The sequence below is a fragment of the Cyrtonyx montezumae genome, unplaced genomic scaffold (assembly GCF_038088225.1).
Source record: "Cyrtonyx montezumae isolate F1298 unplaced genomic scaffold, pur_monq_1.0 scaffold_8, whole genome shotgun sequence".
Taxonomy (NCBI): Eukaryota; Metazoa; Chordata; class Aves; order Galliformes; family Odontophoridae; genus Cyrtonyx; species Cyrtonyx montezumae.
The window spans coordinates 34,438,262-34,456,355 of NW_027072089.1; the positions used below are offsets into that span (position 1 = coordinate 34,438,262).

Genomic DNA, 18,094 nt, shown 5'->3' on the forward strand with positions numbered 1-18,094 from the left:
CTTACAAGGAATAATTTATTGTCTAGAACTGCCATCCCTCACATGTATAAAAACAAGGAGAAAACTAGGAAAAAAGTTTTTACTTTCTAACAAGAATTGTGTAAACGCAACAGCAAAATATACTAATAAAATGTTTTTGATCGATTTCCATGAAATGAAGCAGAAATATTAAGAACTTTCTTCAAACACAAAAAAAAACTCATATCAAATTAATCTGTAAAACATAAATAGTATTACTTTAACTCATCTCCCCATGTAGCTTTCTGAGAGAACTTTAATTCCCTCTTCCAACCGCTGCTTATTTTTGCTCGTCAATAATGACTTATTATTAACAATAAATACAATACAGAACAACCTCCCTCAACAACAAAAAGAAGGATAATGACTCAGCCTGGTAACAAGCCCAGCAGCACTCTGCAACAATGAAGTTTTTTTTCCTGAGAAGAAGTGATTTTTATATTTCTCAGTGTTGTACTGCCACAAGACAAGCAACCTTCATCTACACAGCTTACTTAACCCTGCAAAGCTGAACAGCTCCCAGAACAAACATGCCGGCTTCTACAGGCCGCTTCTGTTTCTAGGTCCTCAAACAGGAAGTGGATGCTGGTAACTGATGCTAGCTCACTTGTCCAAAAAGGAGCATTTGAACTTATACTAGTAAAATACGCTTTGACAAAACTACTTCTCAATCTTTACAACTACTGAAAAACTTTACTAAGATAAAGATCAGAGGAAACAAAATAATCCAGAGATTAGAGACACACAAGACAAAAGGATAGTTTGATCCAATACCTGCATTCCCCTTGACTGGCCTAAAAGCATCACGAAGCAGAAGTGAAATCCAAGGACTCCCAGACCTTAACACCTTGACATGGCAGCACACACAGCAGCACGCTTCTGGAGCCAGGCTGCAGGGAGAGCCTATCCAGAAGCACCCTCCACTGCTGGGAGATGAGGAGACACACCAGATGCTGATGTCACAAGTACACAGTGCTCACACCATGCATCTTTTATGCAAGTTTTTTTTTCCCTATACTTTGTTTTTATTTCACTTCAGACCAGTTTTATCAGACATCAGCTCACAGGAACAAATACAGGACTACAATTGCTAATGGGTGTACGTGCACTCCTTGAGCATACCTTCCAGCACAGCCTCACCCAAAAGGAATCCAGTCTGTGTACTCTCACACGAAATCCAAAGTGCAGTAAGAAGACCTTGTTCTGTGGCCCACTCCTGAATGAAACTAAGATGCTAATAAAATCAGATATGCTTGAGTTATGGTACAAAAAAAATATACAACAGAAACCACACATGAGGACCTCACTGACGTACAATGGTGTTACCCTCAGCTGCACCTGTGAGTTAACCTACATCCTGCAGTGAGGTATGCTGCAGCTTCCATACACTGCCCTTGCTAAGGAATGCACTTTTCCTTGGTTCTGCATTGATCTGCTGAAGACAAACAGATCTTAGCATTTTGCTTAAGAAAGAAAAAGTCCTCGTTTACTTTTAACCCGTGGAAACAAATTATCTCTCTAGTTTTCCATTTCTTATGTCTCTGCTCAAAATGCTTCTTGCTCAGTAGTAGATTAAAAGCACTTCTTGCCCAGGTGGCTAAGAAGGCCAATAGCATCCTGGCCTGTATTAGAAATAGTGTAGCCAGCAGGAGCAGGGAGGTGATCATCCCCCTGTACTCAGCTCTGGTACGGCCGCACCTCGAGTACTGTGTTCAGTTTTGGGCCCCTCACTACAAGAAGGACATTGAGGCCCTGGAGCGTGTTCAGAGAAGGGCAACAAAACTGGTGAGGGGCCTGGAGCACAAGTCTTATGAGGAGCGGCTGAGGGAGCTGGGATTGTTCAGTCTGGAGAAGAGGAGGCTCAGAGGAGACCTTATTGCACTCTACCACTTCCTGAAGGGGGGTTGTGGTGAGGAGGGGGTAGGCCTCTTCTCCCTGATAAGTAATGACAGGACGAGAGGGAATGGCCACAAGTTGCGCCGGGGAAGATTTAGATTAGACCTGAGGAAGCATTTCTTTTCTGAAAGAGTGGTCAGGCACTGGAATGGCCTGCCTAGGGAGGTGGTTGAGGCACCATCCCTAGCGCTGTTCAAGAAGCGTTTAGATGAGGTGCTAAAGGACTTAATTTAGTAGTTGGGTAGAGATAGTGATAGGAGGATGGTTGGACTAGATGATCTTATAGGTCCTTTCCAACCTTATGAACTTATGAACTTATAAGAGTGCTAAATCAGAGAAGTGTTGGTGCTGTAACTCAATGCATCAAGTGCTTTCTTAGACCTATGTGTAAAATTAACTTTCTTTTGTCAAATAGAAATTGTTATCGCTTAATAAATATCAAGACAGTACCAGCAACAATTAGCAGCTTTTGTTAAAAGAGAAAGAAATCCAGGAAACGTTTAGCCCAGAAAAACGAAAGAGACACAGTTAACTTTGGTCACTATGGACATACCTGTGTACCTTGATGTTCATAAGAAATACAATGCACATTTCAACCGTATCTTACTATTTCTTTAATACTTTTGCAGTCAAGCCCCAAAACCAAGCCATTGGAATGAAGATATGCTTTTGAGACTTGATCATAATAGATTTATCCCACCTTTAAAAAAGTCTGTGCACTGTTAACATTTTAACTCCAGGCAACATACTAAGTCACTCACTGCTTAAACTTATAAATTATTAATGATGATTTCCTATTCTATTTAGAGAATATGAAAGCTTTCAATGAGTGTTTTAATATATTTGTGTTATCAGTTAAGATTCCAGCCAAATAAAATCCCTGCCAAAAAACAGCTTATAATTTATAACCAAGAGCAACTCCATTGAATTTGTGACTATCGGACACTTTGCATGCTCATCAGTAGCCGAACAGACAGCAAAGCTACTCAGTCTGAGGCACAAAGGAAAGCACAACCTACTGAAAAAAGAGGTAAAGCTCACATGTATCCAGGAAATAGGTATCAGCACATTAATAAAATCACTTTGAAAGATAATGAAACACAATGACTACCATAGGTAGTAAGAACAGTAATTTTGTCTGCAGACCATCTGTCCCAATTTCAGGAAACAAGGATCAGTTTGTCCTCGCACAGTTACGTTACATATTAAAGTTTGCTCCTGAAGCTTCTGTTTATGCTATCCTTTGCTTGTCTATTGAACTGGGAAATTCTCAGCTACCTTGGTAGTTAGCAAATCTGCAGCTGTAGCTGTAAAAATGCCCGGCTCAGATAAAGCCTGATGGCAATCTGAACATAAATCATTTATACTGTGGAGAATATGTCAGGAGGCACAGGTTTTAGACATGTCTTTAAATGATGAACTTGTAAAATAAATAAAGCACATTAGACTTTAGATAGTAAGTTAGCTAAAGTACTGCATTTGTTTACATTTTTAAGATACACACATGTATACAAATGCATCTCCCTTCATTGATTTACTATGCCAAGAAGAGCACAAACATGAACCTACAGCCATTTCTCTATCTTAAAACACTTTTGGAAAAGGAAATAAAAAACTGTGACACAACAAACAGCTAAGCAAAGAAGAAAGACAAAGCTATTGGTATGGATGTCTTAGAGCTGTTGAATCTTAACCACCACAAACACTGAGGCCAACTGCTCTGTGCTGCAGCACCCAACAAGAATATATCTGACTTTGCTAACAGATGTTTTAACTGGAACTCACTCCGAAAGTGGATTTGTTTTAGTAGGCATTTTGAAACTTTAAGCTTTCACCAATCCTTTCTTAACTACCCAAGTATTAGGATAATTATAGTGAACTGGAGTTCTTGCCATTTTCTGTGAAAACAGTGAGCAGTATCTCTTAAATCCTACTTGCAAATGCAAAAATCTACTCCAGAGAGCTCTTGAACAAAGCCAGTAGACACATGCCAACAGAAAGTCACATTAGCCAAACCTTGCATGAGCGTACAGAGATAGACTAAGAGGAATCTAAGTTCTGAGTATTATAGCAACTTCTGACAAAAAAACAAAAAACAAAAACAAAAAGTGAAGCATTTCCTAAATCTGAGAAAGCACTGCTCAAGGAATTTGAGTTATGGTGTAAAACTGTACAAATTTCTGCTGTTTAAGAGCATGTCACATCCAAAAAATTAAGCAAATTTTTAATGTTCAGTGAAACCACAGAGAGCTGCAAGACTTAGCCTAACATGGTGTAGATCATGGAGAGCTTAACCAGAATGCCAAAAGAAAAAGCTAGTGTAGCCACATGCTCAAATAATGTTTAATTACTTACCGTATCCCAGATCTGAAGCTTTATCTGTTTTCCATCAATAGTGATCATTCGAGCCCCAAATTCTACACCTGGACAGATTTTACAAAAGGTTATGTTATTAGAAGATAGCAGAAAGAAGAATGTTTCCTAGAAATACAATTACTGAGTTAACTTATGTTCTTGTATTCACAGTAATCTGTTTCTCCTCCTGCTTTAGTTAATTCTTGAGCTGCTTTAAAGAGCTTCAAAGTTCTCCAGAAGGAAGAAAATTGTAACTTTCCAACTGCTTTATCAGCACATTGATTGGAGCAAGTGCTAAGGAGGTATTTCCTACCAAGTTTTCCAAATGATTTAATAGCTCTTTCTCAGAGGAAAAAAACACGTGCTTGAGTGCAAGTAGAAAACTGAATGCAGTCACAGTCATTTTTAACACTCTACCAATGTTTTATTGCTGCAGGTAGTTCAGAAGAAGTTAAAACCATGATTCATTATCAACAGAATAGACAAAACAATCAAAAGAAGGTCACCTTCAGCAAGATAAATTCTATTACTGTTTTAATTAGAACTCATCTGCCTTTATAAAAACAATACTTCCAAAATCCATTCTAGTTAAAGTTCAAATCAAGTAAGCAGCAGAGAGGAAAGCAACAGAGGAAAAGAAAACATCCAACCACCAAATTAATTTCTTCAGTGGAAAAAATCAGTATTTTCCAGTCTTTTAAAGAAGTTCTGAGATCACACAGGTACTTTCTGCAGAAGTAATGACTTTTCAGAAGGGAAAGGCAGGGAGGAAATCACCCTCTCTCCAACTGGATACTGGAGCCAAATAGAACCCACTGGACAAACAACATTGTGCTCCATCATCTAAATAACTTGTAGTAACTGCATGGAAAATAAAAAGAGCAGGGGAAGGTGTAATAATGAGGGAGCAAGTGAAACGCGATGCTCTGATGTTGAGTGCAAAGCCAGAGGAAGGTGTTTATACTACCAGAAGTGTCAGCATCTACTACTCGATCTCAAAATGCAGACACTGAGCAGCTGATATAAACTCAGCAACCTTCCTACATGTTTAGTTCTACACCTAACCTCACAGAAAAGTTAAAAATATCTATCCTGTTCCATCAAAATATTTGCTTAGAGAACATTTTGAATTTGAAACAACCCAGTTTGAAACTATTTTCTCTCAAAGAGGGAACAGAAGTTTTATAAGTTTGCAGTTGAGGGTAAACAATGGGCAGAGCAAACAAAACTTTACAGTAGTTTTTGCTACCTCTATCCATCTACAAAAACCATATTCTAGTTTTGTTTGTCTGTTAACTGCATCATGCAGCCTCTTTCTGCTTCAATTATTTTAATAGTGGGCACTTTCATCCTCAAATGAAATCTATAGGGATAGTTGCTGCATTTTAAGTTCTTATGTCGAGTACTGTATTACAATTCTGCATGACTCTGAATGTAGCTAAAAGACAGGGTATAAAGAAGTAGGTATTTTTGTCTTTTATTTTCCTCCTTGTTTTCATTAAAGTTTATCTCTGAATTTAAGAAATAATACGTTAGGCTAGCTATACTAAAATTTCAGGTTGAACTTTTACACACTTGAAGTAACTTTCTTCCCCACATCTAATTTCAATTTCCATTCTCTTCTGAGTTGCCCACAGTAGAAACAGAAACCGCACTCCCACTTGGTAAAGCTGTTGTACAATACTGATAAAAGTACTACACTGAGAAGAAAGTGCTTGTGTTACATTGCCTTTTGCAATCTACAGGTTCTCTGGAGTTTTGACATCAACAGCTGTAAGCACATTAGATAATACCAACCCATCCTATTTTGCCCCACATGGGCACTCGCATCACTTAGAACCCAAGTTCTTTATCTCTGTCCTCCTAAATCTGTCGGGGTAAATGATAAAACTATTCTGTCCAAATCAGACACATGCCGTAACAGTAACGAAGAAAGGGATGTAGGCTGGAAGCTTCCTTCCACTTTTCCAAGCAGCTTACTTTGCTCCATTCCAGTATCACTCACAATGTTGCTAGCTAGGTTCACTTCCTCATGCCACCAGCTCCTGTACCTGCTCCTAGATGTCAGCTAGCTGTACGACAGGCACTGAACTTCCACCACAGCCATCCTGCTGAAGCGAAGCTTTTCTCACAACCTACCAAGTTGCTGATGAAGCAGGAATGTGCCACAGACTGCCAAAGGCATATGCTTATAGGGGTGTCATATATTTGGTAGGACTAAAGAAGAAAAGATGACAATAAACTATACATCCATGAAGAATCTCAGGCTTTTTATTCAGCTAGCCTACCTGCTGCCAAGACATCAGAAGTATGTGAAAATTGATGTTAATTAATAGTCTGAATGATATCAAATGGCTGCACACAAGCTGTGGAAGGATGGTCAAACCAGAAGCCAGCCACATCATACATTCTGTGACATGAAAAATACTTGTTTATCTTTCAGGTGTCTGTTTTAGTAACTCCCAACACAGGAAGTCTACGTATTCCAGGACACAAACTAAAAAGAGAGACTAGGGATATGTTTTGTACAACACTCAGCATGATTAGAAGGAAAGCTTAACAGGTTCTTTGAAATAACATGAACAAGTTAAAAGGTTCTGCAAACTTACTAGAGGCTACAATATCTCTTATGCTTAACAGTAAAACTGTATTCTTCTTTCTTTATGTGGAAACACAAATAGAAGTTGGTATAATTTACTGTGGTTAGGGGAGAGACAGTGGATTCTGACAACATGTATTCACTTCTCACAGCACGAATATCAAATCCTACCCTAACATAAACAGTCCTCAATCAACTGAGAAATTATGAAAAAAAATCTATCCTTTCCATAAATGGAAAGGACACATATCAGAGACACATCAATTCTTGTCTACCTGTAAGTTATTTTTGCCAAATAATAAGTTTGCTTATTCACCTTTAACCTTAACTTTTCTTTGCCTTTATCTACTAATTGTCTTCAAAGTTCTCTAGCTAGAGGCTAATGTCCTGCTCCCTAGTGAAATGTCTGCCATTTGCATCACCTTCTGTGCATTTCAGGCTTGAAATTCCATCCACATTCAGTTTTCAGCTTTTTAGCAAAAGATAATTGAGATAGTTTTTTTTGCTGTTGAGATAGATTTTTGCTGTTGTTTCAAATTCTGTATTATCTTTTGAGTAAGAAACAGGCCTCCACTTGGCTTCATTAGCTAACAAATACCTATCAGCTAGAGATTTGCTAAAGAAAACAAATTCAACATTAGCTTAGCACAAACTCATAAATGCATGCTGAGTTACCCCAGCTGCTTAAAATCCTTAAAAAAAAAAAGCCAATCAAACAAATCAATCTTAAATACACTTCAAAACAGCACATTAGTATTGTGGGGGAACCAAAGAGACGTACCAATAGTGAGATCATGGACTGGTTGAAAACGCTTGTCTGTGAACTGTAACAATAAACATGATTTCCCAACACCTAAAAAAAGAAGAGAAAAAAGTTTTAAGTAAATTTTGAAATAATCTGTCAAGGGTCAATGTAAGTTAATTGTGGTGAATGGTGCATATTGTTTAAAAAAAGTCATCACTTGAACCTGAAGTACTAAGTTAAAAGCATCCATATAAACACAACTCTCTCATAACACTTTTTCAAGTTTCAGAAGTATTAAAACAGTTACTGTTTTGAAGTAGTTCAACCTTTAACACTGAGCAAAAAAGGCTTCCTAACAGACTTTCAAAGAACTATTCCCTATCCTCTCACCACTCTAACTACAGGGCTTGCCACTCCTCACCACAATTCTATGTCTACTTCTCCTCCAGTAGCTTCAGCTTTCTCTCAAGCTAACATGATCCTCAACAACATCTTACTGCCACATCTCCTGATTTATCAGCTGAGGTAACAGTAAGTATTTGTGGGCTGCTTGTGATCATTACATGCTACTGCTCAGTAGTTCCCAACAGGCCAAGAAGCAGCCCAAGCAGAATCGGCAACAAATGACTTCACATTACAACCACACAGGATAACACATTTATCCTGATCTCAGACCCACATGGGTTAACTGTTTCACACTACACAGATACTGGACAGCAAATGGGCAATCTCTTCTGTACATGAAAGTACATAAAAGTAGACGTAGTTGTTAGGAATACTCGAACTACCTGCATTTGTAAACACTGACTATCCACAGGTAGTTTATTCTTGTTCTTTTACTCAGAAGGTGGCATTCCTCCAGCTCTACTCAAGTCATATTTCATCTTTTTAGCCTTATACAACTTGGCAATCACACATTTGATTTACATACACTGAGACTTTGCACTATATCTAAATGGAATACTGAGACATCCATTCTCCTGCTGGACTCTTTAAGCTGTACAGCAAGGTAAGGGTAGTTTAGCCACAAATTAGAGGTCAGCAACAGTTGGTCAGGAGCAACATGCCTGACTGAAAAAAGAAAAAGAAGGGGGACAGGTAAAAGTAGAAACATATTTTAAGACGCAAGATACGCATAGCAGAGGATTACATATAGTGACATCTTTCTACTGCTCACTTCAACATTCCCAGAGTCTTTTAGTACAGTTTCACAAGAAAACAAAGCCTACTCTATCAGAACCACTGCCCACCTGTCAGTTTAGTCTTAAAAGCTAAGACCAGTTTCAATTAAATCTTACAGAAATGAGAAACTTGCATTCAATCACTTGGAGGTAAATAACATCTGAAGCAGCCATTCAGCCAGCTAAGCCAGCCCCTGCTGCTGCTGGCCCTACTCTTCCCTACAGCATGTTCATGCTTCCTTCTCCACACTGCTTCAGAACTCACTGGACAAAGCCATTTCAGTTTTCTGCTGGGGAAGCATGCTAACCTGATAGGAAAAGTGAGAAAGCAAACAGAAATGGCTTAACGCAAGGCCAGACAAGCATGAGAGCAAGTTCAAATGAGGGAAGAGAAATGCAGCAGATCAACAGCTTAGAGTGGCATGGAACTACAGCCAAGGCAAAGTTTACAGCATCAGCCTTAACAGATTGGTTTTTTTTCTTTTTCCTGTAGCTCTCCAGCTCATGATTGCAAGAACTGGGAAGCAGTTAGAAATTATGTCACATTCAGCCTCCAACAAAGTTAGTGGACATGACAGAAAAGGAAGAAGAAGGGGAGTGTGCTGGACATAAGAAATAAACTGAAGGACAGCAGAATACTAGAGCTGTAGAGACAGAAAATACAAACCTCTAAGGAGTCTTAAAATAACAGCAATTATATTACTCCCAGAGCAGTGTTTACATACAGAGATAACTTTTATATCACCACTACTGAAATACAGCTGCCCAAGCACAGAACATAATCACCATCTCACTTACAAAAACAACCTATAAATCAATCCAGAAATAGAACAAGGAATAGCTGTTGCCATTAACTTGAAAAAGTAATTTCAAGTATCACCGAATAAACCAGAACCTCAAAACTACCATCAAATATTACCTGCAAAAATCTCACCATCGTTAGAAAATTATTTCAAAATTTGATCAACAAAACGACACTTGTTTCAGTGTCCTAGCACCAGTTCTCATGCAGCAATTTGATATTTCTTCTTGGAAGGCTCACAAGCAGCTTGTTGGATTGGATGAACATACAAACATTAGGGTCAGCACAGTCCAAATGATGGACAAGCACAGCCCTCTGACGCAAACACGGTCTGCAGTTAGCACAAAATGACCAAGGTGCCTGCACATGCATGTTCTTAAAGCAAGGCTTTGGGGAGCAGATTGATAGGTTCACTCAACAGGAACAGAAGAAATTAACCAGTATTTCTTCACTGCCATTCCTGCTACTTCCAAACCCTTCAGCAGTCCATGAGTGTTGCACTGAAAGATTTTCATAAGAATTTGCAAACAAAGCTGCAACTCCTCTTAAATCTATGCTATAATTCATCTTTAGAATGCTTATAAATATTGTAACAGCTCTATTTAATAGCAACATTTTGTTTTCATTTTATACTTTTAACACATTGCAAATTTGTAATAGGATGTTTCTTACTACATCAGCTTGTGACCCACACCTCTGGAGCATGAGCAGACTGTGCTACACAGACATGAGCCTTTATCAGAAACAGGGGTCAGATTAACTCCTGAATAGCTTGCCATCATGTGAGATATATCAGTGCTGCACAGATCACCTCACAGTGGCGTGGCAGATAATTAAGTGACATACAATTGTTTTCACTAACTCCACTGGTTAATTCTTGAGCAAGGTGGTTATTTGTGAGATAATCATACCCTTAGCACTCTAAGTTTTCTGCCTGAAATGAGGCAGACTCCCTAGGAGTGTGTCTCATGCCAGCCCCTTGTATAACACAGAAGGGGCAGATTCAGTTATTTATTAACCCATACTCCATTTTACTGCAACAATTACTTCAGACTAACCATCCCCAGAGGATAAGAAAAAAAACAAACAAACAAACAAAAAAAAAACGCTCTTAACATCTTAAAACGAGGTAAGAACAGACCTTGGTTACATTTCACCAACAAACAGCAAACAAAAGCTTTTGCTTAGGAACCAATGCAACCAACAGATTATGTGCTCAGAAGGGAACAGTATGCTTTTTTGCAAGATCCTGTTGCAGAATCACTTCATTTCTTAGTACTCAAACTGTGAAAGAAAGTAATGTGAAACTTGCACCACAGTACTGCTGTACTCTTCCACCTCTGTATTCCAAACCACCAAACTGAGTTGGGCCTCCAAACTTCTCTGCCTTCCTTAACAGCCTCCTCATTAGTTGGGTGCTGCTCTGCAGTCAACTTCCCTAGGCAAAACATTGCCAGACCCTTGCTATGGTCCCCATTGGCCCAGAGATGCTTCAACACCTCCTGACTTCAGCACTAGTGTTTGTTTCAGTGCTCACCAAGCCAGAGCAGCAGAGCAGCACAGCTCACCTCTCCCTCTCACTCACGAGATTACGCAGTGAGCTAAATCAAGAAACCAATGCAGCAGAAAACTGCTGTCACCCAGAATAATAGTACACCCATGGGACTAGGGATACAAAATAAAGAGTTGTTCCCTCTAGCAGCAGACCCTGCTTGTAGCAATTTAGAAAGCAGCTCTGTAACCACAGCACTTGTGATGATACAGATAAACCAGTTCAATTCCTTTGGACAAGAAAGCAGACTTGGTTCCTTCTCCCCTTGCAGCTCCTGAGAGTCTTAGTAAATAACTCAAGAAAAGGAAAAGAAATATATATTTTTATGCTTGATCAACTGTCAACTGCAGAGTCAGAGGCACACTGCAGACTTCATAAAGGAACTGCCAGGTTTTTATTACCAATAGACTAAACTCACCTACTTCCAGATTACAGCCAGAAGATAGGGATCCACAACAATTTAAACCCATCTAAGTGCTGCAGTCCTGCTCCCTCCATGGATGACAATGTCTTAGAAAGCCAATCTGTCTCAAAACCAACAATGCAAAAACACCCAAAAAAAACGTGGGTGAGTGGGGGAAGGCAAAGCTCACTTCCTAACTTGTACACATAGGCACTGCTATAGCCCCAGAAAGGTGACAAAAGGAAAAAAAACAAAACTGCAGCAGCAGTTATCTCAGCTGCAGTACTGATACTAAATTCTGAAGGCAAATCTCTGACCACCTCTGACGGGCAGACTCACTCCTTCCCACACAATTCTGCCCCTTTACTCAGAATGGCTCTTACTCTTTTGTGATCACATTTGCTATTTGCTTGGTTTTGTTTCTTTAAATCACCATTGTGAACTGAACCATCTTTCCAAAGGACTGGACAAATACTGATGCAGACAGCTCAGAAGCAGAAATTTGTAGCTAGAACAAGAGGTATCCAGGACCTTCCATTCTGACAGCAGATAAGCACTGGATTAGCTCAGGCATCTCAGATTATTCTTTCTTGTTGCTTCAAAAGGCAGGGTGACCAATCAGCGTACCACCCACAGAGGCAAAACCCTACTCCTGTGAGATTTCACTCTCACCAATTCTCCTAGGTCCATTTATCACTCTTGAAAGCTCCAGACCTTGGTAAGCAATTCCCTGGGCCAACTCAGCTGACTTACCTACCCATTATGCAGTTAACTCAAAATGTAGGTACTTTCCTACTGTACTCATGAGTTAAATCAGGTTATACTAGAGTGCAAAGATCCCTGCAAGAGTATGAGGAGTCAGATCTCCTCCTTTTAACTGATGAAACTTTTTTTTTCTGAAAGAGTGGTCAGGCACTGGAATGGCCTGCCTAGGGAGGTGGTTGAGGCACCATCCCTAGCGCTGTTCAAGAAGCGTTTAGATGAGGTGCTAAGGGATTTGATTTAGCAGTTGGGTAGGGATAGTGATAGGAGGATGGTTGGACTAGATGATCTTGTAGGTCCTTTCCAACCTTATGAACCTATGAACCTCTGATCAACTATGTCAGTTGGATGCCCAAGTAACCAAAGCCTCAATACTGAGGTGAAACAAGCTTCCTGCTTCTCCTATCTCTCTTAAGGAAAGAAACAAAAATAAATCTTTAAATAGGCTAAAGCCTGCCTCAGCAGACAAGTCTCAAATAACACACTTTAAAACTAAAGCAGATTTAAACCAGATAATTAAATAGTAAAGATGTCACAAGATACAGACTTCTAATCTGGCTTATGAGCTACTTCTGGTTCTTTACAGTAGTCTGCACTATTCTAGATTGCTTCCAGATGTTTCATGAACCCCTTGTCTCATCACAGGCCACAGCTCATTTGGTCACTCCTTCCTTTCCCATTACAGCTTCTTTTACTAACTCAGCAAAATAGAGTTGCATATTACCTTCCCACAGGGCTAAGCATAAGAAGACATTAACTTAAAGCAAAGATTATCATTAAACTCTTACCACACAGTTGTCTGTCAGACAACTCTGTTATTAACTGATTCTTTTTTTTTCTTTTAAATAAAATCAATAGGAAGGAGAGATTACAGTTTCAAAATACTTGCAGAGCAAAGGGACTTCACATGCCAGGGACAAGTAAGTAAGTAAAATAACCTTCAAAATCCTTTATGACGGCTACATATACTTGTCAAAAGCAGTATTGTAAAAATGGCTTTTTAACTCAATGCTTAAAAAAAAAAATCAAACAACAATATTGCTGTAAATAATTTACAGCGATGCATCTGAAAGCAATAACGCAACTTTTCCTTTCTATATCAAAGTAAAGTATAAATCAGCAAACTGAAAGGAGCATTCACCTTTACAACACTCCTTGTTGCATGGCACAACTCAACTGCTAACTACAAGTTTTTAAAAACAGAAATAACTTCTAATAGAACTAAACTGTACAAGGTTGTAGAAAATGTTTGCATTCTAGATGATCCCAACAGACTTAGAAAATTGACAGACATTCATAATAAAAACTTGAATGAGACCTTTTTACTATCGGAACATTAGAATCAGCATGAGGGCAAACAGTAACAGACCATTTGTACATGCATGCTTACAGTTTGTTATTTCTAGGTAACCACTTCTAAGAACCTAAGAAGATGCACTTACACAGCACCTAATATCTACTCTTTTGGGATCAAAGTATCATTAAAAGCATCTCAAGGCAAGATATAATTAGTGTAGGTCCAGTTGCTTAACTTTCAGTATGAAGAAGTTCTCAAACTATCATGAATTGTTAACATCAGCTCTAGAGAGATGAACACCTGTTTAGTTAAGAACTACTGTAACATACTTGTAGAAATTAAGAGCAGAGGCTTTGGCCTTGTGTACTGCCAGCAAATAACAGCTATCCTAGAAAAAAAAAAGTGACACTGGAAACATTTCACAAAGATATGAGAAAGTAAAGCCAATTAAATTGCTTAATTTCAACATTTGAGAATCTCCTAGACAAGTGAAACAGCTGCGTGAAGTAAGCTGTTCAGGTAAAGAAAGCAAGATCATAAGGCACAAGATCTCTCATCTTTGCCTGGTAAGAACAACCAAGATATCCTTGGTTTATAGGCAGCAATTATTTACTGAATTTGGAAGGCATGCAGAAGTTCATTACACAAGAAATTCGGAGGATTGCTGAACTAACACATGAAAGAAAAGAGGAAGACAGACCTGCTCATGGAAAACGTGGCAATGCTGATCATACACAGACATTTCGATGGAATACAACTGACAAATTATGTTGGTGGCAAGAAATCTAACCATTGCAAAACTGGTATTTCAGACATACTAAAGTTTTGTAACGGTCTCTAAAGGAAAGTACTAAACATACCAGAAAATCCTATTTTTCCTATTTCCTAATCGAGAAAAAATTCTGAGAACAGAAAGATTTTCAGTCACTAACTGCAAAAATTAGCAACCTTCATGTGCAAAAAGTGCTCACACAGGCTCAGATCAAAGTCCATCTAAACTTCAACTGGTGGCCAAAAACAGATGTGTACAAGAGAGCCGATGAACACATCACCTCCTGCTGACAATCAGAACTGAAAATACCCCAGCAGCCACAACACAATGGTCTCAAAAGTAAGTCCCAAGTAGAATATCTCATATACGTTCTTAAACTTATTTACCAACTCTTCGTTTAGGAAGCATCCAGATCAAAAGACTTTTCCTGATACCTCTAACAGCAGACAGCATTCCATAAGACTTTTTTTCTTGAAGACACTAACACTGAAATTCTACAGCTGCTGTCCCATTGAGAATGTAAAAAACACATAGATTCACACCAATGATGTCTGAAGACCTGAAGAACAGCCATGGTATCTCAGGTTTCTCCCACAACAAACACCATCCCAGACCATACCCTCTCCAACTAAAAAATATTTTTTAGATAAATAATGTTACAATCACAATAGAAACAATCCCATGTTCATAAAGCTACAGTGCTTGAAGTACCAGCAGAATAAGCCAACGAATAACAAATCAAGCAAAGGGACAAGACCGCTAGAGCAAAATACAATGTTGCACAGTCAATTCCTATGACTGTCATGTTAAGAGGCTGAGATTGTACTGCATTCCTGTTTTTAAAGCAGATGAAAGCACTGAGAATTGCAATCTGGAGAAGACACATGCAGGTGTCTTGTATAACTGCAGGTTTATTTTCGTTGTTTTGTTTTCAGCTTGCATAACCCACTTTGCTTTGTAGTGCTGAAAAAGAATATGAGCTAAGTGTTAACATCTGTCCTTGGTTGCTGCTGTCTTACTTTTCTCCTACAGTTTGTTTACAACCAATTGCTGAGTCACCAAGCAGTTGATCCATTTCCAAAGACTCTCAAGTCTCAGAGATAAATTTCTGCATTGCTGTGAAAATTACATGGCATGCATCAGCACTGGCAGCAATGCTGTGGCAAAACACTACTGGAACAGACCGAGATAGCCCCCATCCATTGTTAATTTCTCTAAACAGAGCTACAAGTTCGACTGTCTTTGGCTGAGTGACAGTAGATACATCTATATCATCACAGTGTTTTTGGAAACAAATAACTGTGCACAACATGAACTGGCTCTCTAGTACTAACTACTTTAGAATACTAAAAGATTCATAGGAGATCTGAATGAAAGGAAACCCAACTTTCCACTATTGGCATATTTAGTTTACTTCAAGAACAATCACTGTGTTGGTCTTAATTAGCTTCCTGCAGCAACTCTGAATAAAAGCCAAAGAAACAACAAAAGAACAACAAACCCACAAACCCAATAACAAAACAAATCAAAAATAAATTTGTGAGCTGCTCTCCCTTATTTCCCTTATCTCCCTTATTTCCCTTATTTTAGATAGTATCCCCCTATCTCACTGTTTCTGTATTTGGCTCTCAAGAAGCTGAAACAACAAGAACTACACTCATCAATTCTCCATTTCTCCTTTCAAGCAACTAAAGTACAACACAGACCATTTCACTATGGAAATTTCATTGTAAAAATTTAATCAGCATACAATCAATACAGCAAAACAATTGTTTGCTGTCTTCCCTACCACTTTAACCAACACACTTTTGGAAACGCAGCAGAATTGATCACGTTCCAAAATAGCATTGCTCTGAACTCTGCATTCTCCCAGGTAGACAAACTTCTTTCTTCCCCTGAAGCTGCCCAGGTATCTTCCTGTCCTTTGGGTTAATGAACTGTCACTAACACAAACACTATATATATATATATATATATATATATATAAAAATAAATATAAATACATATATATATGTATTTCACTTATGTCAAACAGGATTTTCACTTATGTTAAGCTTAGCTTATTGAATATGGTCCTTCAAACTGTGATGTCTCTCAAGAGCCATTTGTACTACAGCTTCTACTGCAGAAGCCTAAAATAAGCTTGCAGAGTTTAAATGTAGGTTAAAGAAATAACAAAAAAAAAACCACAAAGAAATCAGAAATGTAATAATTGCAACCAGCATGTTTAATAACCTCATGCGTAGTGCAACTGCAGTGCTTAATTACGTTCTAACTACAATTTGGCTCGTGATGGGCAATTATGGAAACATCCCTGGAAGAGTATGTAAGATGACAGCTGCGTCATCAGAAGGAGGCACTTACTCAGGTATGAGGAAAACAACAAGGAAGATGCAGTGCACAGGCACAATAGGCAACTATGTTAGTGACCTGCCCCTGACGACAGTTGGAATGGAAGCATGCTACCAAGGGCGCAGAGCACACGAAAGGGGCTTCAGACAGTAGTCCGTCTACACCCACAGCGACCCTAAGCGCAGTTATTCGCTGCGCGGCGGTGACAACCAGCACACTGCAAGTTCTTAAGAAGGACGGGAGAGGGGATGAGACCGGTGCATGCAACGAATCTTAAAAGACAACGAGGCTTGCCGTTTCCCTCCGGCTCAGCACCGCCGCGGCCCCCACGGAAGGGAACGGAAGGCACGGCGGCCCCGAGGCCCGCCCGCAGGAGGTGCCGGCCGCTCCCCGGCCCTCCGGATGCCGCAGGCAGCGCCGCGAGACGGCGGCGGGCCCCGAGGCCGAGCGGCAGGCGGAGGCCCCGGGCGGGGCCGGGCGCAGGGGCGGGGAGCCGCGTCCCCGCGCGCAGCCACCACGTCGGCGACGCCAGCACTGCGGAAATGGGAACGGGCAGCCGGGCCCCGCGCTCGCTCCGCCCGCCCCCGGCTCCCCCCCGCTTACCCGTGTCCCCGATGATGATGTACTTGAAGAGATACGCGTAGGCCATGGCCGCCCGCTGCCGCCTCTCGCTCGCTCCTTCGTGACGCGCGCGCTCTCTCTCCCCCCCGCCCCCGCTGGCCGGGCTCGCGCTGCGGAGAGTTCGAAACGGTTCACGGCCGCTCCCTCCGCCGCTATCGGCCGCCCTCTCTCTCGCTCGCCGCTCCCGGAAGCGCCCGGGAAGGACGCGGCGGAGGCGGACGGAGCGCGGGGCGAGAACAATAACAGGCGCCGAACGGCCCGAAGCCCTCCGGCAACGTCACGCACCAACCTCCGCGCCTGGCCCCGCCCCCGACCCGGAAGTGCTGAGGCAGCCGCGGGGGCGCGCGGCCGCCTCCCGACGGCGTGGGGGGCGGAGCTCCGCGGCACGCCCCGCCCCCTTCAGCATGGTGGCGCTGCTATCGTTTGCTGCGGCGAGACCGGGAAGAAAGGCATGGGTGTTACCTGTGTTACCTGCTTGCATCAGCGGCAAGGATTGGTACTAGGCTGGAGTAGAGAGTAAAAAAAAGATCCCTCACTGCAGTTTCATGTGTTTCAGGAGGAGAGGCTCTGCGAAAGAAAGCCTGGAGTGTGGCTGCTGAGCCAGCTATGAGGTTTAACAAGAGCAAGTGTAGAATCTTGCACCTAGGGAGAAGTAACTGCATGCACCGGTACAGGTTGAGGGATGAGCTGCTGGAACGGAGCTCTGAGGAGACAGACCTGGGTGTCCTGGTGGATGACA

General features: G+C 40.7%; 1 protein-coding gene across 1 annotated transcript in view; it reads right to left on the minus strand.

Moving 5' to 3' along the window:
- Window positions 1–17,657, minus strand: part of RAB2A (RAB2A, member RAS oncogene family) — a 39,548-nt gene extending 21,891 nt beyond the window's left edge. Inside the window, exons 1-3 of the mRNA XM_065751927.1 lie at window positions 17,338–17,657; window positions 7,650–7,721; window positions 4,270–4,337 (exon numbers count right to left, since the gene is read on the minus strand). Of these exons, the coding sequence (XP_065607999.1) occupies window positions 4,270–4,337; window positions 7,650–7,721; window positions 17,338–17,383 (186 nt within the window). The 5' untranslated portion in view covers window positions 17,384–17,657. The remainder of the gene's footprint in view (window positions 1–4,269; window positions 4,338–7,649; window positions 7,722–17,337) is intronic.
- Window positions 17,658–18,094: the final 437 nt, after the last annotated feature.